The following is a 26,843-nucleotide window of genomic DNA, read 5'->3' as shown; positions in this document are numbered from 1 at the left end:
ATGTTAGAAACATACTAGAGGCAATGTTAATAAAACTTAATCAGAATTTTTTCTTCGATAAAGCCAATAACTATTTGAAACTTGGTTGCATGAGGTCAGAAACTGGGTCACTAGGTCAAATCTTCCAATAGGCATGTCCGAAACCAAGTATTGAAATAGTTGAGTCAAGCATTATTCGAACTGTGGTCAGAATGTGCCCCTTTATGTAATCTAGGTAGATTTTAAAAGTGTGTCACATGGGGTCAAACACAAGATCATAATCGAACTTTTAATGAAAACTAGTGTACAAACAAAGACAATATATCCGCTCCATTCTCCATGATACTTAATTTACCGCGATGAAATATTTGCTAAGTTTGAAACTATGTCACATGAGGTCAAAAAATAGATCACTTGGTCAACTCTTAAATAAACCTTCTAGAAACACCCTAGAGGCTATATTTCTGCAATATTTTTTGGCCAATTCGGCCTTGATGAAATATTTTATTTGTTTGAAGCTGGGTAAATGTGAGTTTAAAATCATGTTGACTAGTTCAAATCTGAAAGCTACACAGTATATGACATTCTTTGATTTGAAACAGTTCCACCCAACACTCTAGAGGCTATATTCTTGCAATATGTCTGGTTCAGTCTGCCCTTGATGAAATGTTTTATTAGTTCGGAACTTGTCAAGATCTAGGTTACTATGGGAAATTTAAATGCTGCATTATATACGATATTCTTTCATTTCAAACAGTTGCAAACCATTTTATATATCATATCAAACGTTTATAAAAGTCCATCACTCTGCAGCCGTAATGTTTCATTTCTCCACTTATACTATACTATCGCATGTTCATTTATGTATACTGCATGCCTTGTAGACGCCCCGTCCACACCAGAAATACGAATGAACACATTGAATGGAGAAGTGATAACGGACCAGATCACGGTTGTGATTAACAGGCAGTTTGAGTTGGCGTGCACGGCGACAGCGCATCCAACCGCTAATTACAGTTGGACAGTCGACTCCAGAACATACCAAACACAGATTCTACAGGATACCATTAACACAAAGACAAACACGTCAGGGACTTGTACAGCCCACAATGTGCTGAAACCGTCCGTCGGAATTGCGCAGACCCCATCCTCGTCAGCTTCTATAGCCGTGTATATCAATTGTAAGTTCAATTGATCTGAAATCATTTTATAGAAAGTTACTGCTCTGCAAGTAGTATGTATACGTGCTTATGCAGTCACAGTGCATAACGTCAGATTTATTGTTTAAATTCAGATCCACCCGAGTCTGTCACTGTACGACACACAATAGAAAATGGTGACATAGTTTTATCGAAGTTCAACATTATGGAAAGAGCAACTTTATTATTATTTTGCGAAAGTCAAAGCAACCCATCATCAGCATTTTCCTGGACAGGATCGAACATATCGCAGACTGGAAGTGTTCTTCTCCGCAATAATATAAGCAGATCGGAGAAGGGTAATTTGTCGTGTACGGCTAGAAATACAATGACGCATATGGACCAGCCTCTGGAAGGATTGTCGTCTGCAAATTTTACACTCAACATTCTCTGTATGTATATTCTGTATTTCTGTTTGCCTGTGAGTCGACAGTTCTTCTAGTTCTTAGAGTAAACATCATGTCTTTTCTTTAGTAGCACATGGTACATTTGATTTTCAATTAATATTAAATCGCAAACAAATAATCATACACAATGTGATTATTCAGTGCAATAACGTGATGACGATAAATGTAATGCTATATATCCTTTAGATTAACGAACACGAGACCTTACTTGCCTTTCATCGTTCATCTGAGTGCACTAGCATATATACGAACAATCTACATTTTCATTCCTACACAATGAATACATTGAGAACAACACATTGTATTAATATAATCAATACAAAGTAAGCAATGACTTTTTTCATTTATGAGAGAAATTTATCTATCTCGAAATCTAATCTGGATATTATTAAACAAAGGAATCAAACTTTCTCTCAGATTATAAAGATGTTTGGTACACTGTAATTTGTTGTAATACCGATGACGCGTTTTCTCCAAACTCCCAATGTGAAGTGTTTATCTCCCGAGATGTTCCACTTTAATCTAAAATGGTTATTTTCAGTAAATCGTCACTCTCGTGATTCGCCCAAACAAAAGCGAAGACGAATATTAAACAACCCAATATTTGTTTCAACAGGTTCACCATGTGGTGTTTGTTTTCTACATTAAAAATTTGGGACAATATGTACTGTTCTTTTTCAAGTAAATGATAGGATTAAATTCTTTTCTTTTTAAACTACAGATCTATACAAAAACGGAGAATATCGGGTCATGATAAAGGTGTCATTATATTGGTTTTTTCTTTTTACAATAACACAATAGAAACAACAGGGTCAACCTAAGTATCCTACACTTGAACATGTATTAGCAGACGAACGGTAGTACTTGGTTTTATACACTTTTATAAAATCTTATAAAAAACATTTATAAATAAACAAACAAACATTATATATTTTAAATAAATTGCAATAAATGAATAAAAAAATCAGCCATTTCAACTATTTAATCATCAATCAATCAATTAATTAATCAATTAAGGAATCAATTAATCAATCAATCAATCAATAAATAAATAAATCAATCAATCAATCAATCAATCAGTTAAGGAACCAATCAGTTATTCGTTTTACTGATTAATTTTGTATGTGCCGGAGGGATTTCTACAATAAAATATGAACTTGAACTTTGAATTAAATTATTCTATTTAAGCATTGAACATTGAATAATAATAACTTAGAATGTTCATACATATTGAATATTATATGTTTGTACTACAGGACATTTGTTTGTAACACAAGTTTGCTTTGACGTAAATGTAACGCCATTCTAAACAAGTGATATATGTTGCATTAGGTTATCAGTACACATGATATTTGTATTAAAGCAGGTCATTGCCATCAAATTAACACACCTTTCGCGATCCTGCGATGAATGTTTTGAACATTGAAATTACTATAATTTTCCAATTAAGCTGTATCTTTGGACTGTCATTGAGGCTACACAAACCGAGCTTATAATGGTTTTTGATTGCGGTAAAATTAATATCACGTTGATGAAACGAGTACCGATAATGATGCTGACATCTCTGCTGTTCAAACAGCCTTTTTTATATTAAGTTTAAAGTGACACTTTTATTCTAAATCAATACATACACTGTAACAAACCTAATTTTTGAGTGATAAACCTTTAACTACTAATAATGCATTTATGGAAACATATTAATTTCTGCTAACAAGATTGTAACCATGTTATTTCATAGCTGAAAACGCAAAAATAATGAATGATTGGTGAATGCTTAAATATTTACAGTGATTTACTATCGTCGCATACGTTAGAATACTGTGTTTTCTGCACCTTTCTTTCAAATTAAACGCGGTATCCTTCATAAGAACCATTGTTATTGACGTTTATTTATCACTTTTGATATAGTTAAACAATTGTATTAATTGTGGTAAATCTAATTTGGGAGTAAGAGTGCATCTTTAACTTTAAAACGTTTTTGTCAGCCTCGCAGTTGCATTATACCAAAAAGGTTTTGCAAATATTGAGTGAATATAAACAGTCACTATTTATATAAACCGATGAACCTTATTCCTTAAACATATAATCGTTAAGTAATAATGTCATGTTTATACACTAGATTCGCCACGGTTGCATCAACTGTCCCGGCTTAACGCCCTGGAAGGTGAAAACATAACTCTGAAATGTGAATACGAGCCAGGTAACCCTATAGAAACAACAGTCGTAATTGCTCGGTTAAACGACCGGATTACCTGGACCGATGGAACACATTTCATTCCATCGCTAAAGAGAACCGATGCTGGTATGTACAATTGCACAGTTCGTAACATCATGCAGCCAACGGGACAACTGAATGAAATCGTTGGAGAGGATACAGAAATTTTTCAGGTTAACGTATGGTGTAAGTGTTTATATTATGAGCTAACACTAGAACGTGATTGAGGTACGATGCTGTGGAATGAAACAAAGTATCATTCGTCGTAGTCCGTCTGATATCACATACCTCAAACAAATTACGGCTCAAAACAGCCAAACATCTTTTTCTTAAAAGTGTTAAGTTATATTAAATATATTAATTGCATTTGTGACACGCAACCTTGCTCCGAGTGATAATACATTTTGGAAATGCAAATTAAGAAATGTATAATTACAAATGTCACGCATACAAACATATTTTTTAAGTTTCTGTATAGTACATGTATTATTGTAAATTGTCTACCTTACTATAATTTGAGAAACAGAATGAAACAACCAGTACTATCTTGCTTTTAAATTACATACCGAATGACAAGCAAGAATAACGAAGACATATTGTTTGTGCCATTTTGAAAAACGTTTATATGCATATGTGTTTGTGTTCTGCAGACAAAACTTCTGTGTCCAAGTTTGGTTTAACCAGTTATTCCGACGCGAATAATGTTACTGTTGACGAAAACGCAACTCTTAACTTCTTCTGTGAAGTTGACAGTAACCCAAACTCCACCATTGTGTTTGGAAGATCGGACAGGCTACTGAACAACACTACTCTAAAAAAGAACGACGGGTTTCTTCATTTGGCATTTGATGTTCAACAAGCTGGCTGTCTTGATACAGCAAGTTATTATTGTTTTGGGTATAACAACTACACAGAGATTGAGACAGCACCAAGGAAACAAATTGACGTGTATGTTCGATGTAAGAAACCAATACTTTACATGAAATGTCTATTATGATTATCATTGAAACAATAATAAGACATATAAAATAGATCACACGTTAAAATTATGTCTTTGTAGGATTTAAGTATGTCTGAACTTATAAAGTATTTATCAAAAAAGTTTGATTTTTTTCTACGAACATGGCCGAAGGTGTTTGTTTTATTTAAGGCACATCAATAATGTTTGTTTTCCAAGGTTCACCAAGAGCATCAGGAGGTCAATGGGAAAGCAACATTACAGGGGCTGCTGGTGGCAATGCAACGTTTTCCTTTGATGTAGTTGCATATCCTGTTCCAAACAAAGAGGGATATGTATGGCACAAATGGAATGGTACAACGTATTCTAAAGTTCACAACAGTGACAAATACACCATCAACAATGCCGGTGTTTCTACAACATTCACCATCAATGCTATTGAGCAAGAAGATTTTTCAACCTATCTGCTAACGGTGTCCAATGGAATAATTCCAGACTTCAACAAATTATTCAACTTAAGATCTCAAGGTAGTTCAACTATGTTTAAATGAATGATAACTTAAAATAAAAATCATCCTCAAGCCAGTTCTTACCACATTCTTAGAAAGAGTTAAAGCTTAAGCTGAAAGAAAATCGTATTACTTCCTTCCTGTTATCTACATCTTTTCGTCGACTAGGCGTACCTTATTATACAAATATCTGAAATAGATGCATTATTTAACGTGCAACAGTTTATATATCCTATGAAATATTGAGAGCCTTATAAAGCTTAATGATATATTGTGTAAAAAACAAAATTATTTTATTTTTTTCTAAAAAATTGGTAAAAACTGCCATGTAAATACGCTAACTGTACATAAGCCCGATGTTAATTATTTGATTCACAGACGTTATGAGTGAAAACACTGTTTAAACCGTGTTGTCAAGGACAACGTTCAATAACTAGCATGGGTATCAGTGTGATCCCCTTGCTGGAAAACGCATGGTAAGCTTCAGTCTTTAAATCTTTTGTCGAATAATCGGAGGAACTTCGCACTGAAAAATCCCACGGATAATCAGGTTATTAGCACAGAAAGGAAACTATAACTGTATACAATGTACATCTCTAAAAAAACTAAATAACACATCATTTATCATAGTCCACTTCTAAGATCTATACTTAAACAGAAGATTTTATCTGATTCAAAGTTATTATCTTATTCCACAATTTGTTATTTATTTATGGGAGTATAAAGCCGGACAATAGAGCTTTGTTCCCCAGTACTCTGGATCGAAACCCACTTGGCATTGCGCCAACAAGAGTGATTTAGCATACACGTATGGCGGTAAATATAAAAATAAAAAGTATATCTGAATAACGATCACTTTTTTAAGCAATATCATAAAGTCTAACAATATCATTTGGGAGGTCTAAAAAGTGGGTGGTGTACTTTATATTGACTATGATCCGGAATTTGGTATCACGGTAGTTGCAATGCACTAATTCTTGATCAATATTGTTTGAATCTCCGGTTAGTTTCATTAAAATACAAAATGAAGTCGCCAAATGTTTGTTTTTTTGCCGTTTTACTTCTGATTTTCCACATCGTGCAGTTACTGGCTGCCATTTTGTTATTGATTGGTTGAGCAAATGTTGATTTAAATTAAGGGGAAGTAACTATAGTACAATTAATTAACGAATTGAAATTTTCGCCAACGGATAATATTTCCTATATCGTTAACGAGTAGTTGACGGTGTGAAGAAACAATCCATCACTAGTTGAAACAATAACATGATTGCCGGGTATATTCTCAAGCATATTAATACAATATTTGCATGGTAGAATAAGGCATAAAGTGTGCTAATTGTAATAATACCACCCGGTTTAGATAAAAAAGTTTTGACTCGAACACTTGTCAAAAGGTTATTATCTTCATGGGAAAGTACCAGTATAAAAAATACAGGTATTCACAACGGACCGAACACGGTTATTTCGAGCCTTTTTTATCATAGAAGGCAATAATGCTCCTCACTTTTTTTTGAATTCAGGAAATTGTTGAAAAAAAATCGGATCATGAGCACGATACCCATACGTCGATACTGTCTACTACATTGCATATCTAACAATTACTATCTTAAATATCCTAATTATAGTAATTCATGGCAATTACAACCTTAAATGTATAAAGAACATGACATTTTGAAAACAATGATAAAAACTATATTAAATGAGGTACGTGTGCAAGTACATACCTTTATTAATCGAAATTTAAATAAAGCAACATTGACCTTGAGTAATCTAGAACAAAGAGATGTTTAGTGCACATAAAGCATAACTCAGACATGGACATATCTTGAGTTAATTTCATTTGTTTTTTTTACACCTCGCAGGCAAATGGGATTGATAAAATCAAAATGTCAACTTTACCCCTTAAAATGTGCTCTTTTATGAATTAAGCAATCGGCTTCCGCGAGTAGTTATATAATTGTCTGAATCTTAGTAAAACACAAGTCTATGTAGTTTATTCTAACTGTATTCGATATATGTCGAGAAACCACAATTGCATACCTGACGGAACTAGAATTTACTCATTGAAGTCATACAGCCCCGTAGAAATAATGAGTTTATTTTACAGATGTCCCTCAGTGTCCAGCCGATGTTACAATTAGTGCAACGACCTCGTCTTCAGCTATTGTGGAGTGGAACAGTCAATTCAATGGTGGACTTCAGCAAACATTTGTTATTTTGTACAAAGCGATTGGAAGTTCAGATTACTTGGTTCTTACAGAAGATGAGCTCGAGAGACAGAAGACACATTACGAAGTAACAATAACGGGATTAAAAGACGGATCGACTTATGATGTCATTATGTTTTCAAGAAACGAAAAAGGAAATTGTAAACAAAATAATTCACTCCAATTCGACACAGAACTTCTTGTTGGTACGTATACAACTAATCAATACCGATCATCTCAATGAATATGTTGAATAATAAATTGCAGCGACCAAAGGTGAAGGTAGAAGTTAAGTACATTATATTTTATCATTTACCTCAACTTGTTATAACCAATGAGGTCAATGGTTCGATTGAGTTACAAATTAGTCAAATTAAACATCTGTTTGCAGATGACCCGCCGCTACCAAATGCAGCATTGATCGGAGGTTTGGCTGGTGGTATTTCTGCAGTTTCCGTTGCATTCTTCGTCGTCGTTGTTGTTCTCTTCTTACGGAAAAGAATGTCTTGTACGTACAACCATGTATTAAAATTATATTTAAATTATTTGAAGTCACAAATCACAGCAAAAATGTTTATCTCAACCTTTTCAACCATTGCACCGGCTACATCGGACAGACGAAGTCGCGTCTGTCAAACGTTAATACTGCAATAAAATAGAAAGAAACAATCAAAACAGTCAAAATCTAGCGATAACCTGACATTGATAATAAACACCACCACACAACACACAACAAATATCTATATAAGATATATGCTTGTCCTCGATACCGGAGTGACCGTTAATTTAATAAGAAATTTAATCTGTTAAACGTCCCTTCTTACATCTAAAAATATTCAAAGCAACTACAAAATCAAGAATCACAAACAAGGCAGCGTTACCACAATAAAAACAAATTTAGTTATTATCATTTTAATACTATTTAAATTACTTTTATGACTCTGCTTTACTTTTTGATTTACGACTTAATCTCATATGTCATACGTCTTAAGTTGCCATTTATTACAAAATATGAAACGCGTTTAGGAAAAATTATAAAACGAGACATTGGTGAACTTCATTAACTTTTCGTAACATTTTTTTTTCTTATTTAATGCCCAACAATCTAAGATTATTTTTTCACACGGCACTTCGTCTCCAAAAATGATGTGATAAATTTATGTACAAAAAAAGCTTGTCATTTTATCAAGCCGTTGGTGATTCTTTATAAATTTTGATGCATAGTAACCAATTTAATTTTCAAATCCGACAATTATCATTGGTTATTATTATATTTTTTTTTCTAATTAAAATGATCGTATTTGTTCTAGTTCACTTTCTTATCATGTGATCTTTGTTTAGAATTTATGTATATGTGTTTATATTATATACCAGCCACGATACACAGTAGAGATGTTTGCACCTATACTAATTTGATGAGTATGATACTTGGCCATCATAATAACCAATATGTCACCCGATGTCCCTGTAAATGTTAACAATATCTACTCATTTTCTAACAACTAGAAGGCGTTTTGTCAATTGCCAGTCGAAATAAAACAACGATAGAAAGGCAAATCACAAAAGACATCATCTTGAAATGCGTCTGACAAAAGCTGAGTGAATAGAATTCATAAAAAACAGCAGAATAAATACACATTCAGTATATTTTTTTAAAGAAATTAATAAAAATAATGAAATCAATGGACTGCCGCTTTGAAGCAAAAAAATACAGTTGAATTTTATCTCTTGCTTCAAAAGTATTATTCAAGAAAGAAACAGAAAAAAAATATACAGTCAGGCAGTTCTTTAAATCTGTTTTAATATCGGTCTTTAAGCGAAAATCACGTCTAAAATGCCTTTTGAAAAAAAGAATTTGGGTTGGGTCATTTTGATAAAATAATTAATTTTGTGCGTATAAACACATATTGTTTATAAATGCCAGCTCACATTTTCATTTTTCTTTACTTTTTGAATTGCCTCTTATGTTTAAGATCCCCTTCCACTAGCTACGAATTGCTTAAAATAATTGAATGTTTCATTAGAGCAGAATTAATGACACGAAAGCAATACTAATCATAGTTTTTCGTTACCATTTATTCCTTCAAACAAATGCCTTATGAGATGTTTCATTGTATTGAATTGTTGCTAAATGCAGTATTTCAACAATTAACCAAAATATGAAAGGACTGAACCAATGTACAGCTTTCATAAATGAGTTGCTTTGGAAATTCTGTTGTTTTTATTTCATATAACAAGAAAAACGTATTAGTGCACATAGATATGCTGAACCTTGGATTTTGTCAACATCCTTTATCACACGTCCCGAAATACTGATTAATACGTGGCTATTCCTTAAAAGTACATATTTATTTCAGATAAAAATGGTGAATCTCGTCAGGCACTTACCAAGGGCCAGTAAGTATATAAGTTTCGGTAAAAACATGCAAGCTAATAATTAGATAAATTCTCTGTTACGAGACAAAGCGATGCACCTAGTGGCTAATAAAGGACAAATACATAAGTTACAATGTATCATGGACAGCACTTGCGTCAAACTATCTTTATTGATACATGTTTGGATTACCTCCTTAGAACGCTCAGCGAAACAGGAGTTTAAGTCGGAAACACCAACAAATCTTTGTCATGATTGAAAGGAATTTTAATTACCTAAGCCTCAAAGAAAAGACACACTGGTAATTTCAATCAGTTATTGTTATACTTGACCAACTAATTGTTTTGCATTCATTATCACTGATATGGATTGCGGCGTTGCCTCCACGAGCTAGTAACGTTTATTAATTAAACATTGACGTACTCATAACAATGCACTGTCTGGTATGTTTGTTTCAAATTTCGTTTTAAAAACATATCTGAGACAACCGAAGGCTACTAGTGGATGATTTAATGGAACACAATAGCTAAGTACTTTCTCCCAGGGAAATCGATGACAACAAATCTCAAACTGTTGTGGAAGTAAGTCACCAATGCGTACTGTAAGAGAAGTTACTGTCGTTAATGGTAGACCGTAAGGGAACGTTTCTTGCCAATCACTGAGAGAGAAAGGATGTGCCATTTTAATGTAAGGAAACGTTTGTAAAGCACCAATTTAAGGTTGAGCAAACGCCAATAATGTGTAACAATAACAAAAGCGAATACCACTAACGTACAACTCGAAATGACGCGACGGCCACTAACCTACCACTATAAGGAAAACAAATGAATTAACATGCCACTATAAAGGAAGCAAATCTGTAACCTACCACTATTGGGAAGGCAAAGACAACTAACATACCACTCGAAGTGAAGCGAAGGCACCCAACCTACCACTATAAAGAACACGAAGATCACTAACAACCACTTTAAGGAACGCAAGTACAACTAATGTGCCACTTTAAGGAAAGCGAAGAATAGGAATATAAAGCCATAGCACATCACAGAAAAGTAAAGGCCACTAATGTATTGCAGTAAGTAGAGAAGGGACCACTAACGTGACATTGTTAAGGAAGCAAAGACCACTTACAGGTGGGAAAAAGAGACTACGCACAACTGAAGGGAAGCGAAGGCGAGAGTGTGGTATTCTGTTGTATGGAGAATCCGGAGAAAACCCCGCTTTGAGAAAGCCAACTATACTCGCATGTTTCTAGGCGTGAAATCGAACCCGTGTTGCGTTTTTGAGAAGCGAATGAGCTAAGGCTTAAAAATAATGATTTGGTTATGGTAACATCCTTTTTAAAAACAGGTTGGGTATGTTGCCATTTTATAAAGCTTAATGTAAGAACGCTTTTGTCATTGGAGAATTGTATTGAAGTAATCTTCTGTAATAAGCTTTAATGGTTTTATTCTACATATTTAGACGCACACGTTAATCATTATTTTTTCTATATATATATATATATATATATATATATATATATATATATATATATATATATATATATATATATATATATATATATAAAAGAAATATTATGAAATATTACAAACCAATGAGGGTCAAATGACCTTATATCGCATTTCTTAAGACCGGCCAGTAAGCCAGTCGGCGTTAGCGGAGGTACATTTACCTTCAGGGGCTAACTGGCCGGTCCTTATAATGCCATATGGCACGAATTGGTGTGTTAATATTTTATATCATACAAAACATTTTATATTACAATCCAATATTTTTAAAGCACTTAAGATGTATTTTATTGAACAAAGCTAATAATTTTTACTTGCGACAAATTTACGCAGTTGTGAAAATAGCAAGCCACCCTTACAATATGACGTCAGAGTTCCATAATACATTTTTGTCGAGGTCCGGACCTGCCAAAATATGATATGGACCGCTTTTATCAAAATGCAGTAGTTTGCAGTCCGATCGACTTTTTATATACAAAGAAGGGCCAGACACACGCGCACGCGCACGCGCACGCGCACGCGCGCGCACACACACACACACACACACACACACACACACACACATATATATATATATATATATATATATATATATATATATATATATATATATATATATATATATATATAGCTTTGGCCTCAACAAACACATTTGTTATATCAGGTTTTGTCCGAAAAGTGGTCACCAAAATAAAAATAAATATATATGATACAAACTATAAGTATACATTATGGGCAATTGATCAGAAATGCACGTATGCACTGACTGACTTGTGCAATGCAAATTTATTAAATACAGGTCAAATGATGAAATTCAACGTGTCATCCTAATACTTGTATTAAGTCAATAAATAGTTGCATAATTTGTATATGCTTTTTCTATCACACAGTGTATTCACGTTTCTAAATCCGTTTGACAGTGACCAGTGCATGGCTAATGTTTATCAAAGAAAAGTTAAACACTTTTTTAACAGTGACCGTGGTTTATACTTGTGCATTCACCACGTCATGGTCCCGCGTCGTCATGATGCTTTTTTTTCACATTCATTTTGCTTTTATAACAGTGTATACACAATACCAGATGAAGTGTATGGTGATTCTCGAAAATGTTTGTTCAAATCGACGAAAAAATAGACAAACATACTCTTATTTGGACATGTCTTTCATATGTTTTGTTTCGAACGCTGTAAAAATGGCGACAAAGTATGTTTATGTTGTTGAGATTTGGGGTATGAATATTTATTATAGTTTATACTATAGTAAGTATCAACAGATCAGATCTTGTTCCGACAAACTGAACAAAATGTGTTGGTGTCTGTCATTTTGGCATTTGAAAGCAGTAGTCCCCATTTATACTTTTCACATGTGTACCGTAGGACTTTTTTAAGTTTATAAACAATATAAAGTTTGCGAAAACACAAGCAAATTTTACAAGTATATACGATCATACTCATATGAATTCATTCTTCAGAAAACTGCGGACTTTAAATGCTGTCGAAGAAGATGCAGATGGTTTGTATTCATTTGAAAAGAACATTCATTCTTTAAATCACGATAATTTTATTTTATCAGGTTCTTTTTAACTTGACTTAGGAACATGACGGTATTGGAGTATGCATATGAGTACTACAATATCAATTTAGCATTCTGATTATTTGATAATTCCTTTTATTATATAATTGTTTTTTATAAATAACATATTTTTATATCTTATTATTATTATTATTATTATTATTATTATTATTATTATTAATATTTTCAATGTTTATTCAGATCTCCCTGATGAGGTTGAAAATCCAATGTATGAAAGCTCACAACCTGCAGCAATGAAGCAGGACTCTCCTGATGTCCTTTACGCGTTGTCCAAGAAGAAGGATGGCGATATATACGCTGTAGTAGACAAAACAAACAAACGACCAAGTACGTATTTACTGGCTTAAATATGTTTATTGTATTTAAAAGCAACGTTTATCAATATTTATACATCTGTTTGGAAGCAGGATCAAAGACTGTCTCGTTGTAAACAAAAACTGTTAAAGCACTATGTCCAGTTTCCGCTGATGTACAACCATTTTGATTAAATTTGACCCACATGTACATGTTTGTAAGTCAATGCAAAGATAGGGAACTAGGACACTTGGTTGATACTTAAACAAGTGGAAATATAATGACACGAGGCTTTAGCACTTCTTTAAGAGATACATATTTTACCAAAGACACATTGTTCGGGTAAAGATAAAATAAAAATAAAAACTCACGAGTTAAAATTCACATGCGTAGGGAATTTAAGTAATAGTTATTGCACCCAATATCCGAGATATTTCAATAAAGAAGTACTGATGCAGTAACTGTAATGTATCATATTGCCAAACCTACCATACAATAAGTAGCGTACTTCGTTTCGTCCATACTATCGTTGCGACATCATCTGTTTGTATGGTATCGTCAGTCATGATAAAGAACTAAAACGGCTAAATAAATGACGTTAACTATGCCATTCAATTTGATCTCAACACACACCTCAGCTATGCGCTATATACACGCTTAAAAGTACACCTTTCACCAGATCAACCGATGTTTTCGTTTCTTTCGATTGGAATATGAATCAAATTTATTTTTATTATGTTATGCACATATAACTTCTAGTATTTTTGTTTAAACCAATTGAAACTCAAGTTCAGTTCGAAATCAATTCAATGCAGAATGACATTTCCCTTGACTATATTTATTGAAAAGTTTGAGATGAATTCAACAGACAGTTGTGCTAATCTGGAAGACAATGAAACTTAACCAATATGTCATCTGTACAATAACCAATAACAGCGGGATGATAAACTTAAAACCGATTTTCTTCCTGCAGGGATCACACTCCTTAACATGAAAATGAAATAGGCATTAAAAAGTTAAAACTTATCAACATATAACGCTACGTATACATTTTTTTTCCATTTGCTTTCTGTTGTTTTATCAGTGAAATAACAGTTCACTTTTTTAAAAGTTACGCCCGTTCTCGCTTTAAAATCAAACGCCAAGGCGCACACGGCTGGGACACAATAGCAACGACTTCAATTCCGAGATGACTTTTGGATCTCATACAATTTGACACGTTATTCTAATCAACTGTAACACGCTGACATATTAAATCCTTTTTAGCCATATATTAAAGAGAACAATGGTTTATTCCAGTGTTAGATCGCAATTATGTTTACCTCCTGATCATAAAAAGTAAATAGTTGTTTGAACTCGCTACATGAATTATATTGCAATCTTACACTGAAACAAACAACTTTCATCTGCTTTCCGCCGGTTTAAAGGTATTTGTCAGTGAATTAAATGATAGTCAACTGTTAAGATAGTCCACTCGCAAGTTTCCTGGGACACAATATCGAGAGTGTCATTTCCGAAATGACAAAACGACTAAAAACAATTGGCTTGCTTTTCTGATCAACCACAATACACAGTCGTTGTAAATCCTTCTTACTTATGTTATAAAGAAGAAGTATATAAAAAATGGTAACCTGGCCGTGTCAATCCAGCGGTATGACTAGTGTCCGAATGATTTGAAAGTTTGACATGTAATGGAGATTGTTTTTGTGTAATTCCTGAGACAAAGCAGCTTTTTGAAAGGTATACCATAACTATTCTCAGTATTACAGAGTATTGCGATGATTGACAAACACGTGTTAAGTTTCAGAACAGAAATGTTTTCATCGAACAAGATGAAGCGAAACGCTATGTACTGTGTTTATAGGTTCATTGTAGGGCGTCAATATATATATATATATATATATATATATATATATATATATATATATATATATATATATATATATATATATATATATATATATATATATATATATATATATACGAGGAACTGGATTTTGAGATTAAAAGTGTTCAAACTGTACTGGGTGAGTACCTAATTCGGAACACTTTCGGCACTATTTTTGAAATATTTTTAGTTAGACTTGCACCACAACTACAAAATTTTCCATCAGCATACTAGGATTCAAGACCAATTGGTTGATATAAATGGCATTTTTTAAGATACTACCAATCTGCATGAAAAGTACTTTATTAACCGGACAATTAAGGACTGCCATTTTCATCGTCGGAGTACCTAAATATGGAACAGTTTTAATTCGTTATTTATTTTTATGAATGCTTTTAAAATTATTGCTCCATGATTTCATTAAGTAAGTTACCAGCTAGTTTTTTTGTCATTAAAATTAGATGATTTCAGTAAAATACAGGCTGTACCAGTATGCTGTGATTATGGCAAGCATGAAGTCTTTCCCCCGAATGCCATGTACTGACATTTGAACATGAAAAACTTTAAATGTTAGAAGTATTTGAAACACTTACCGGAGACTCGTGTACTTTGAAATTTGTATCTAAGACAAACGTCTTTATTGATTAAAATCAGAAATAAACTGATCTCAATCTGGAAAACACTTTTATTATGGGTGTTCCATATTTAGGTACTGTTCCGGTTAAGGTACTTATCCAGTAAGGAAGTAAGCCAGTTTGCTTGTGACTTTAAACTAAACTCTTTTATAAAGGACATAACATATTTTTTTAATTCTTAAGCATGACCCGATATGACGTTTTTGTTAAGTAGGTCTCAATGCAAGGAAGGAAACCAAAGCAGGACCATATATTTCCCCATAAACATTCAAGTCCCAAAACAAAGGGTATACTAATGTAAGCAATTCAATCGTTGTGTTTACCTTTAAAGGATGACCTGTCTTTCTTTTTCTGGAACAATTATTAGCCGGGAAGTACAATTATATTATTTATATAATCAGAGATCTAAAGAGCTCGTTTCCGATACTCCTTTATTCTATTTGACTAACTTTACAATGATCAATGGTGTTTCTAGTTTAAGTTTATAATGACCAAATAAATGTTAATTTTATTGATTGAAGTCAGGGTGAATTCAGCCGGCATTACGACCAAACAAACTTTATGTTTTTACATTGCACACAACTATATTATTGAGTCCTCAAATACAACAAATTTGTTTTCCCTCGTAGCCATTGAAGAGGTTATCGAATCGCGTTAGTTTTTACATTAAAAAACTAACAGCCTAACGCATGGTCACTCACCATCTAGAAGATGCCCATGTGCACCTTAGGTGAGGAGCAGTAAGTGCAACGTCTTCGGTGTAGTCGTCTAGAAATAATAGTGCATTCCTCTTATCAGAAGTTCCGGTGATTGACCCTGGTCCCCTGGTCGCTCTTTCGGTTTCTGGCTTTTGTTGATCTTATAACGGAAAGCTTAATTTCATCTACAATAGAATGCTATTTCAAATGAAGAAAAGAGCACTGCCTTAAAAATGTGTAGTGAATGTTGTTCGCTCAGGCAAAGTTCGAGAAATTCAAAAACAAGTTGAGATATCGAAGGCATCATTGTGCACTTTTACCTTGGCCATAACACTAAACAATATTTCGAGATATTCATAGCGATTAATTATAATAATAATCATTCATAAATCTCCCCCATTTATACTTGTTATGCATCTGTGTGAAGTTTGATATAGGCATTGTTTAAATTTTAAGACCATTGGTAAATTTAAAATGATTTCCCCAACAACCGAAAGTCACATATAGTTTGATACAATTTGAATAAAACAATTGCAATAAAACACTCCTTTTGCAAATAAAACAATTGAAAGTACGGTGCGGATGTAAGATGAACATCGGGTCAAATACATGACAAATGTTTGAAATTGTTTAAATTGGTGGTTATATTTCTAGCCTATTGAAATATCTTAACTGTACTTGCGTTTCAAAAAGAGCAATACCATAGAGAATGCATGAAACGGAAAGGTATATAAGAATGATTAGCTAGTAATAACAATACTGGTCTAAAGATTTTTTATGAAAAGTTTGATTGAGCTTATATTCACTAATATTATCATTTAATCCTGATATAATTGTTTTAAATTGCACAGTATATAATTCAACAATACAAACACTATTTTTGGTAAAATTTCTTGGTTTGGTCCGGCAGATAGAGTGATATGAGTCTCATGTCAGAGCACACAAGTTTTAGTAAAGTCCGGAATTATATAAATATTTACAGTGATTGAAATTTTTAAGATAATTTTAGACTTGTCTCCCTTGATGATGTGAAATTTGCAAACCGGGATATGCTTTTCAGGGTTCAGTTATTTAATTGTAATTTTAAACTAATGTATTGCGTTTTAAGAGTACTGTTATCGACGTTAATATTTTTTCAAAGATGTTTTAGAATACGTTAGGAAAAAGTGAAACTGCTTATATAGCGTAATGCTATGTAATGTTAAATAAATAATGAAGAAAAAAGTATCCAGTTTTTATCTAGCCCTAGCATTTTAAATTATACTTGTATCCCGAGTTTCGGCGTTCAACCAAGTACGCAAATAGTATATACAAAACATATGACATTATTAACCATCTTCGTTGGCGGCGAAACCTTTGACATACTCTCAGCCTTTTTACCCAAAGACTGTTAAGATATAATTTGATATTTGATATTGCTAAAATCTTGTCATCAGTTTGGATATTCAAAGACAACAACTTATATTTGATATTTATGATGGAGTCTGTCAACGGCCCACATAGCTTCAGGTCATACATGTGCCGTCAAAGGCAAAGTCTTAAGGGGTCATCATGATCAACCTTCCTGTCAAGTTTTTAGGCCTTAGGCTCAATCTTTCTCTAGTAATCTGATAACGTTTTAGTGTTCCCTAGTTGAGTCTTGGTAAATCCACCAAAATGGTTCAATAAATCAACATTGTAAGATGAAATAGATACACGAGTTTGGTTCCGTAATAATTGTCATATTATGATTGAAAAGTGTAGAATACTGCCAAATAATATGTTAATTACTATATGATTTACATTCAAAATGTGTCTTTTTATGTTTTTTAATTATTCCAGCTAAATCCCAAGGCACCAAGAAGCAAAAGAATGATGCACACGACAATGCCGGGTTCGATATTTACGAAAATAATCAATCTCCTCAACATCCAGCCAAGGTATTTTTAATATTCACTGTACGTATCTCCCTTTAAAGGAATACAGTGTTATTCAAATAACTCCTACTTCTATGACCAACACTTCTCAAAATACAAACTAGTTAAGCGTGAGTTTCCATCCCGAAGCGTTCATTCTGTCTATGTAATATGTTCGGATTGAATTTTTTTTACAGCTTTAACAGTAAGTTCGTGTACAAAAAATTAATAATTAAATTTGCATTATACATTATATTAATAAGTAACCGTTTAAACACATTATATATATGATTAATGGACTTTATAATATTACTAAAGTTTTCCGTTACCCAATGCAGTAAATGATTTGTCAAATTTCTTTTAAGAGATCCGATAAAAGCGTCCAGTTTTACTGGACTGTTAAATAAATATATGTGTTTATAGCAACAATCATTAACAGAATGACATTTACAAAGTTCGAAGACAAAGTAGAATCAATTATTGAGATATAATGCCTAATTGACAGTTTACCAGTGCACCGATCTTCAGTAAACAACTTTTCCATTTGGTAACCTTACACTATTCCGAAATAAGAATAAACGGAAATTCATGTATTTTTTATGTCATCAACACTGCATGTATGTGTACTGACTACGTCACATATTGTTGCAGTTTCATGGTGGTATTGTTAACGTAATGATCAAATTCCTAACATGGAGGGGAAAAATGAAAAGCTTATTTAATTCAAGACAAAGTTTTGCAATTGTTTTAGGTTTTGTTTTTAAAGTCTATGTAATTAAAGTATCATATCTTTTGAGAAGTTAGCAGATTCGAGTTTTAAACACTGCAGGCATTCTATAAGAAGTTCAAATGTATCATAAATTCGTATTTTAGAATCATGTTTAGCTTCAATATTGATGCTCGTTTATTTATCATATATTTGAATCAAAGGCGCGGTAATTTATTAGATAAGTTATTTGACTGAAATTTGAAACCGCGTTCGTTCAACAAGCTCCAGTGTTTCGGTATGACGAAATGTGTTTCATATAAAAAGAGATACCTCAAGTTAATGAATATAGAATCTTTATAGAATTAAGAGCAACTATTTCTATGTCTCACAGTCATCTTTTTGCATAGTACATGTCATTGGTCACATTCAAATAAGCATTCAAATTGGATTAACATAGATTGTGTTTATCGAATTATATTAAAAATATATGATTATTTTGCTTATGTTGAATAATTATTTATGATATGTATGTAACTATTGATTTTTTTAAAGTTTATATGCATTATAAACCAATCTAGACAACGCACACAGACGGTATTTTACTGTAATTCGACTTCCCTTCGAATTGATTGTTTTGAATGTGTATCTGTTAACACTGCTGAATTAAAATATCAAAAGCAATCGCAACTTATTATTTCAACAATGTTTATGATACTAAACAAGGATATACACAGTCATTTCTAGCGCTATATGCATTGCAGTACCCGATTGATGTTGTTATATAACACATGTTCTATACAGACACGTTGGTGAGGGTTATTTTAATTCGAAAATAAGCTTTACCTTTATTTTACTTTCTTTTTCAGAAAAACGTCAATCATGACGGTCTTGTCTATGCTGATATCGTATTCGCTAATCCTCCGAAAGGTCAAAAACGCTTGGTTATCCATGGAATTGACGACATGACTGTGTATGCTGATGTTGATCTGACTAAGAAGGTTGATCCTTTTCCTGATAGCGACGAAGAAGATGGTGGTAAAAAAGAACCCAATAAAAAATAAAAGCACTGTACTACTACGACGCTTATATACGATATACTTTATAATAATATTTTACTTTTCTTTTGTATATTATATTATTAATGAAGTGCTTGAATGTTTGTTTTGAAATACGTATACGACACTAAAACAATGCCATATACTGTTAACAGCTCTATAGTGTCTTTTCGTGGTGTACTATCCAGTAATGGAGTGGCAATTAGCTTTTCGGTAGCCTTTTAAAGGCCACAACAATGACAAAATAAGAATATTCATTTATTTATGTGCCAGATCCTAATGGTACAGATTTGGCCAAACACTTTGGTATACAGTCGAAACTTGTTGGCTCTATATCGTTTGGCTAGATTTACTCGTTGGCTCGAAGTGGATGTAAAGAACCGAATTTTATTTAATACATGTAATTATTCTCGCTTGGCCCAATATTTGCAAGGCTCGAAGTAATTTGGCCGGTCCCTGGGATGTCGAGCCAACGGGTCTCGACTGTATAACATTTTTGTTTGACAAATCAACTTTGATGCCAGCAAGTCTCCTGAATAATACCGTACTGAAAAGTGTGCATATTACTGATTATGTTTTTACTACATATGTTAATGGTACTTTTGGGAAATTATTCACACAAGTCTGTACAACGACAAACAAGAACATTTACAATTGTACATACATTATATATATCCTCTGTTAAATAATCAAATAAGTTTGTTCTTTAACGGACATGTACATGTTTGCTATTAATGTGTTGATGTCGAGATTATTTATAATACATAGACTACTAAACATGGTGTTGTACCCACTTGCCGCTTTTTCCACATGTCTAATATATACTAACCAAAAGATGGTATTGATTGAACATCTCAGTTTTCTTAACACTATACCTATACAGCTTATATTGTTTGGAGACAAATCTTACACCTTTAGTATCATCAAGCATTTTTTCCATCTAGTACAAACATTTATCGCCAACATCAAACATACTCACCGTCTCTGACTCGGCTTATTTACTTCTCCTTTCCTTCAATCTCTATTTCCGTTTTAGTCCTTCACTTCTGTTATGTCTTCCGCACTACACAATGCCAAACTTTGTATTTTATGCAAACAGAAATACATGTTTATTAAAATATTTTAGCGTCTCGGCTACGCCATCCGCTGTAACAATATCAATGTTTGTTCATTCTTTCCTAGTGTACTATTGTGAATAATGAATCAAATATGACAACATGTCAACTCTGGTGTTTCACACCACATGTCAACTATTCTAATTATATATTGAAGAGAGACTTAGATAAAGCATTTATGCTTAATTCTCAATCCTGTAAATGTGTAACTAAATTTCTAGAAGAACTAATTCTTGATATTTCCTACTTACACATATAGATATTAACTATCATGACTTCTTTGTGATTATCTGTCTACTTGCTATTATGTGTATTTTTCAACGTATTATTTTACCAGAATAAAGCTAAACCAGACCCTTGTTGTTAATAGTTATTCAAACATAAAATGCTTTTGGTCGATTTTTAATTACTTCTTTAACGATTTTCGAGCGAAAGCAGTTCAATATTTGGAGGTAAATACATAGCGGAGCCGTTGGTCGCATGTTAATGGACGGTTTCAGTTTGATAGGCTAAAATATGCTTATCAAATAAAAGGTTGAACTTGGGCAACCCTTCCAAAGTGATGGTTACACAGGTTAAAAACAAATTTTCATAGAACAAAAATGAAAGTAAACTACATTTCCCTCAGAATGTCAGGGTTCCAAAGCTGAAAAATGTGAAAAAAGGAAACTTTCTGCACCCTCTGCTAAACAAATATTTTTATATTATATTGTAGGATAAAGTTTTTGGACTATGGCAAGTGACTTTGTTCGAATATGATTATTTGCATTAAATACCTTAGAGTGAATATTTCCATGGATATTACTATGAATGTACAAATTGATTTATAACATTAAGTACTTCAATGTGAACGTGAAGGTCAGTTGATATCAAAATATGAAAAAAATACCCAAAGCTTGACTTTTCCTTTTTACATTTCTTCTTTTAAAATTTGTTCAATTTATATTGCTGAAAAAGTCTTATAGCAAACTGTGCGAGTGTTACACTATAAATATAATTCAAACGAAAGGCATTTTTCTATTTCCTCTCCCATATGTATATGAAAAACTACAGAAACAAGTTCAGTAGTCGAAAGTTTAAACAAAAAACCCCGTTTAGTTGCACAGGATCAAGGCCGGACACATAGAACACAAAAACAAAAAAATCACAAGAATCAAGTTCTTTTCAGCAATATCAAACAAATCCATAATTCTAAGAGTCGGTACGCTAAAAACAACAGCAAAACAATATTGCAGATCTAAACCATTTATATGGACATCAGAATGCGCAACAGCATTAGGTATTACCTTTTACAACAATAAACAACTAACAATTGACAAAAATACCAACAAAAAGCTTGTTGAGTTTCATAAAACACTGAAACAATGGGAACATAGGAAATTAACGTTACTGGGTAAAGTAACAGTTGTGAAAACGTATGCTCTACCAAAATTAATATACCCATTTACAGTTTTATCGAATCCAAGCAAACAATGTGTTGAACAAATTATAAGAGCCATTTTCAAATTCCTGTGGGATGGTAAGCCAGAAAAAATAAAAAGAAATATTTTGTATCAAAACTATGAAAAGGGTGGACTTAAACTTACAAATATTGCAGCTTTCATTGACTCTTTAAAAGCTGTTTGGGTTAAAAGATACCTGGATGACACTAATAAAAGTCAATGGAAATTATTTTTTCACAATAAAATGAAAATGTATGGAAATAATCTTATATTTGAAAGTGAAATGGATAAGTGTTTTATTAATAAAGTGTCAGAAAACGGCACATTTTTGAATGATGTTCTCCAATCATGGAACAAAATAAAAAAAATACACGACTCTAATAAAATCAAAATTGCCAAAACAGTGATCTGGAATAACAAAAATGTTCGTAATATAGGAAACACTATATTCTATAAAAAATGGTATGAAAAAGGCATAAAGTACTTTGAGCACATTTTTGATTATAGAACGAATAAATTTTACAATTTTAATCAAATTGAATATTTATACGGCATACAAAGCTCCGATTTCATAAGATACCAAACTCTCATTAAATCAATCCCGATGGAAATGAGAATACAGCTTACTAAAGATGGAATTAGCCACACTAACAACACATCATTCAAAGAAAAAGTTGTACAATCAAAGCAATCAAACAATTTTCTTTACTTAATATTACTTCAAACAACATTAACACCAACTTCAGAACTAAAATGGACAGAAACTTTAGCAAGCGAAAATGAACATATGGAATGGAAACATATCTATAGTAATATATACAAATCAACAATAGACACCACCTTACGTAGTTTTTATTACAAGTTCCTTTTGAGAATAATACCAACAAATACATTACTGTTTAAGTACAAACTTGTCGATTGTACATTATGCTCATTTTGCCATTCAGGTGTCGAATCCATAGAACATCTATATTGGGAGTGCTATGAAACACAACAGTTGTGGAACAAATTAAATAATTTTATTGCCTCAACAACAATTAACATCGTTATCAATAAACGTGAGGCTTTATTGGGAATAGTATGTAAAAACAAATATAGTAATGTTTGCAACTTCCTTATTGTTTTAATGAAATTTTATATAAACTCAACCAAGTGCAATAATAGACATCTATCTTTTAATGCATATATGATGTATCTTAAATTAAGGATTAAAATAGAAGAGCAAATTGCTTTAAAAAACGATAAGTACGAAGCCCACAATAAAAAGTGGGAAATACTGAAACTAACATAATCAGTAAAAGACACAAATAGCCATAACGATTCTTTTTTTTCTTTTTTTTCTTTTCGTAATGTATGTATTTGTTGAATTATTTAACAAATATTAAATCCCTATTGTAGTTTTTACTTGTATGCATATCTAAGTGTAGGGGACATCACTGTCGTGTGAGTGTGTGTGTGTGTGTGTGTGTGTGCGTGTGTGTGCGTGTGTGTGCGTGAGTGCGTGCGTGCGTGTGTGTGCGTGTGTGTGTGGTGTGTGTGTGTGTGTGCGTGTGTGTGTGTGAGCTTAACCATACTGATAGAAATTGCATAGAAGGTTATATTATATAAAGATGAAGATAATGTGTTATTACTACTCTATGTGAAAATAAATGAGAAAAAAAAAAGTTCTTTTCAGCAATATCAAGGTCATGGTCATTTCAAGTTTAATATATGAAAAATATCCTAAAAATGTTTTTTCCTATACATTTTATCAATTTCAATCTAATTTACGTCATGTACGTGTCTAAAGGAGTCGACAGAATTATGAATTGGATATTTACTCATTTAACACAATAGTTTAGGGTATAGCTTTATTATTTGAAAGATGAATACTCAAGCAAAGGTCGCGTAAAAGAGATGTATATTTTGTTAAGCGTTTTTCTACCAAGTTTATATTTTAACAACCACTTGACCAAAGCACTTTAGAGACTGATTTAATAATTGACTTTTATCCTCGTGCCATGTTCTATTCGTTGTAAACCAAAGCCCTTAGTGTTCATGCTGTCGAACACAATATTAAGTAGCATTTGATTGCATAGCATAAAGCATTACTTCAGTCTTGAGGGATTTGAACTTTACAAGCCATTATTAAGTCTAATTTGAAATCGTTTTAAGATCGCTATTTAGTGTAGATTCAATATGGATTGTATTTGACGAAGAAACGGCTAGCGAGCTATCATCTGCAAAGAGTCGCGTTGTACTTACAAGGTAGTCAGCAATGTTGGTAAATAAATAAGAGAAGGCAGTGGACCAAGTACAGACCCTTGAGGTACACCAGCATTGACATTGCGAACTTCAGATAGATAACGTTTGACCAACAATGACTCTTTGTGACCTACATGTATATGACACAAATGAGAAATCGAATTGTTTACAGTGTGTTCAATGCCATATTCTTGTATTTTAAAAATAATACCTGTATGCCAGACTCTGTCAAAAGCTTTTGAAATGTAACAGAAGACCATGCATGTTAATGTTTTACATCAAATGCCTTTCATATTTGATTGAATTTGTCAATCAACTGAAAACCCGTGAAGTAATGGGACAAACACCAATATATATATATATATATATATATATATATATATATATATATATATATATATAAATATGATTATTAGCATGTTGATGATTGAAAACATGTTTGAAGACAATACGTTCCATTATCTTGCCTACACGGCTTATCAACAAAATTGGTCGATAATTGGACGAGATTGGTCACCCTTTTTAAAAATAGGATTCACATTGGCTGATTTCTAAAACGTAGGATAAACGCATTCACGAAACGATATATTCAATAGTAATTGTAACGGATATAACACGGTGAAACCGTAACCTTCAACATTTTGTGACTTATCAGTTCCGGTCCAGATACTTTATTTATTACCAGCTTATAAAAATTATTGTATTAATGTTTTCCGTCTTTGTCAACATTTTAACTATTTTCCAATACTGTCGCGGTCTTATCATGACAGTTTTCGATGGATTAAACACCCTTGCCAATTCTATAAATTCTATTAGAAGTAAATGTTTCGCATGCATAATCAACTGATGAATTTTAAAAAAAGGGACCAATCAGTTGCCAAAATAAGGTGATTGCAAAGTTGATAGTCTCCTCATTTATAATTCCATACAGTTCGAGTGAAAGTGTTATCAGGATAAAACTACTTTTTACGAAAAGGTACGCTCGCAAATGATCGCTTATTTCGCTAGGGTTGTTTAAAATACCGACGTCTAATGATAGTATTTTTTCAGAAATGGTAATTGGGTCTAAGAGCGTAGATGATGTAGCCGTTATCCTAGTTGGTGTTGAAATTATATTTCGCATATTTCTAATTGCAAGAAGGGCGCTAAAATTGTGATTCCTTGAATTAAGTTGATTTTCAATTATATCACCAAGGAGACTAATTGTATCGAACTTATCGCTCATGTGGTCTACAGCTACACTTAATATGTCCCAAAATAATACAGATAAGTGTGAAGTTCTATGTACAACGCATATAAAGAATAATTTCAATTTGTCGCGAACTGTCAAGCATAGCGACTCTGGTAGTAATTTTTCATAATCGCTAATTAATTAGAGACATATCAGTGCACTTGAATATACGACAATACCACTTGAATGTGCTGAATCGTCTTTTCGCAATATATTCCCATAGCCTTCAATATACAAGTCATCATCGCCGAAAAAATTTATGAAATGTGAAATAGCGCCCCACTAGTTATTAAAATAATTCAAAATATGCTTATAAACAATTACTATGAATACTTTTGGCAAACTCACAAAGACAAGTAAAACATATTATTATAGATTGTCTGAGATATATCCTTTTTCACTTGTTTATTAAAGATATTCATACGCATTGTTTACCATTCTATACGAAGGTCACACTTGACAGTTAGTAGTTGTCATTTTAGGCTTTACAAAATCGATACTATTTAGATGTTTGACAGTTGTTGATCGGATAGAAATTGCGAAGAAGTAATTCCTGTTGGATTACCGATTTAATTACGACCATGGATTATACCGGTACACATAGCAGAGCCTGTCACGTCAGCCAGGTACAGTATGATTATTTTTCAGTAAATCATTCAATAAAGATATCAATTTCATAAACTTATTA

The 26,843-nt window shown here is 32.6% G+C and overlaps 1 protein-coding gene across 1 annotated transcript in view; it reads left to right on the top strand.

Moving 5' to 3' along the window:
- Positions 1–21,592, top strand: part of LOC128236125 (nephrin-like) — a 70,217-nt gene extending 48,625 nt beyond the window's left edge. Inside the window, exons 6-17 of the mRNA XM_052950988.1 lie at positions 864–1,160; positions 1,274–1,570; positions 3,705–3,986; positions 4,451–4,759; positions 4,978–5,286; positions 7,375–7,680; positions 7,866–7,982; positions 9,832–9,871; positions 12,828–12,868; positions 13,130–13,276; positions 18,286–18,383; positions 19,935–21,592. Of these exons, the coding sequence (XP_052806948.1) occupies positions 864–1,160; positions 1,274–1,570; positions 3,705–3,986; positions 4,451–4,759; positions 4,978–5,286; positions 7,375–7,680; positions 7,866–7,982; positions 9,832–9,871; positions 12,828–12,868; positions 13,130–13,276; positions 18,286–18,383; positions 19,935–20,129 (2,438 nt within the window). The 3' untranslated portion in view covers positions 20,130–21,592. The remainder of the gene's footprint in view (positions 1–863; positions 1,161–1,273; positions 1,571–3,704; positions 3,987–4,450; positions 4,760–4,977; positions 5,287–7,374; positions 7,681–7,865; positions 7,983–9,831; positions 9,872–12,827; positions 12,869–13,129; positions 13,277–18,285; positions 18,384–19,934) is intronic.
- The last annotated feature ends 5,251 nt before the right edge of the window (positions 21,593–26,843 follow it).

Source organism: Mya arenaria, chromosome 5, assembly GCF_026914265.1.
Source record: "Mya arenaria isolate MELC-2E11 chromosome 5, ASM2691426v1".
Classification (NCBI taxonomy): domain Eukaryota; kingdom Metazoa; phylum Mollusca; class Bivalvia; order Myida; family Myidae; genus Mya; species Mya arenaria.
The sequence above is the reverse complement of the archived record's forward strand: the minus strand, read 5'-3'. Positions and strand labels throughout refer to the sequence as shown.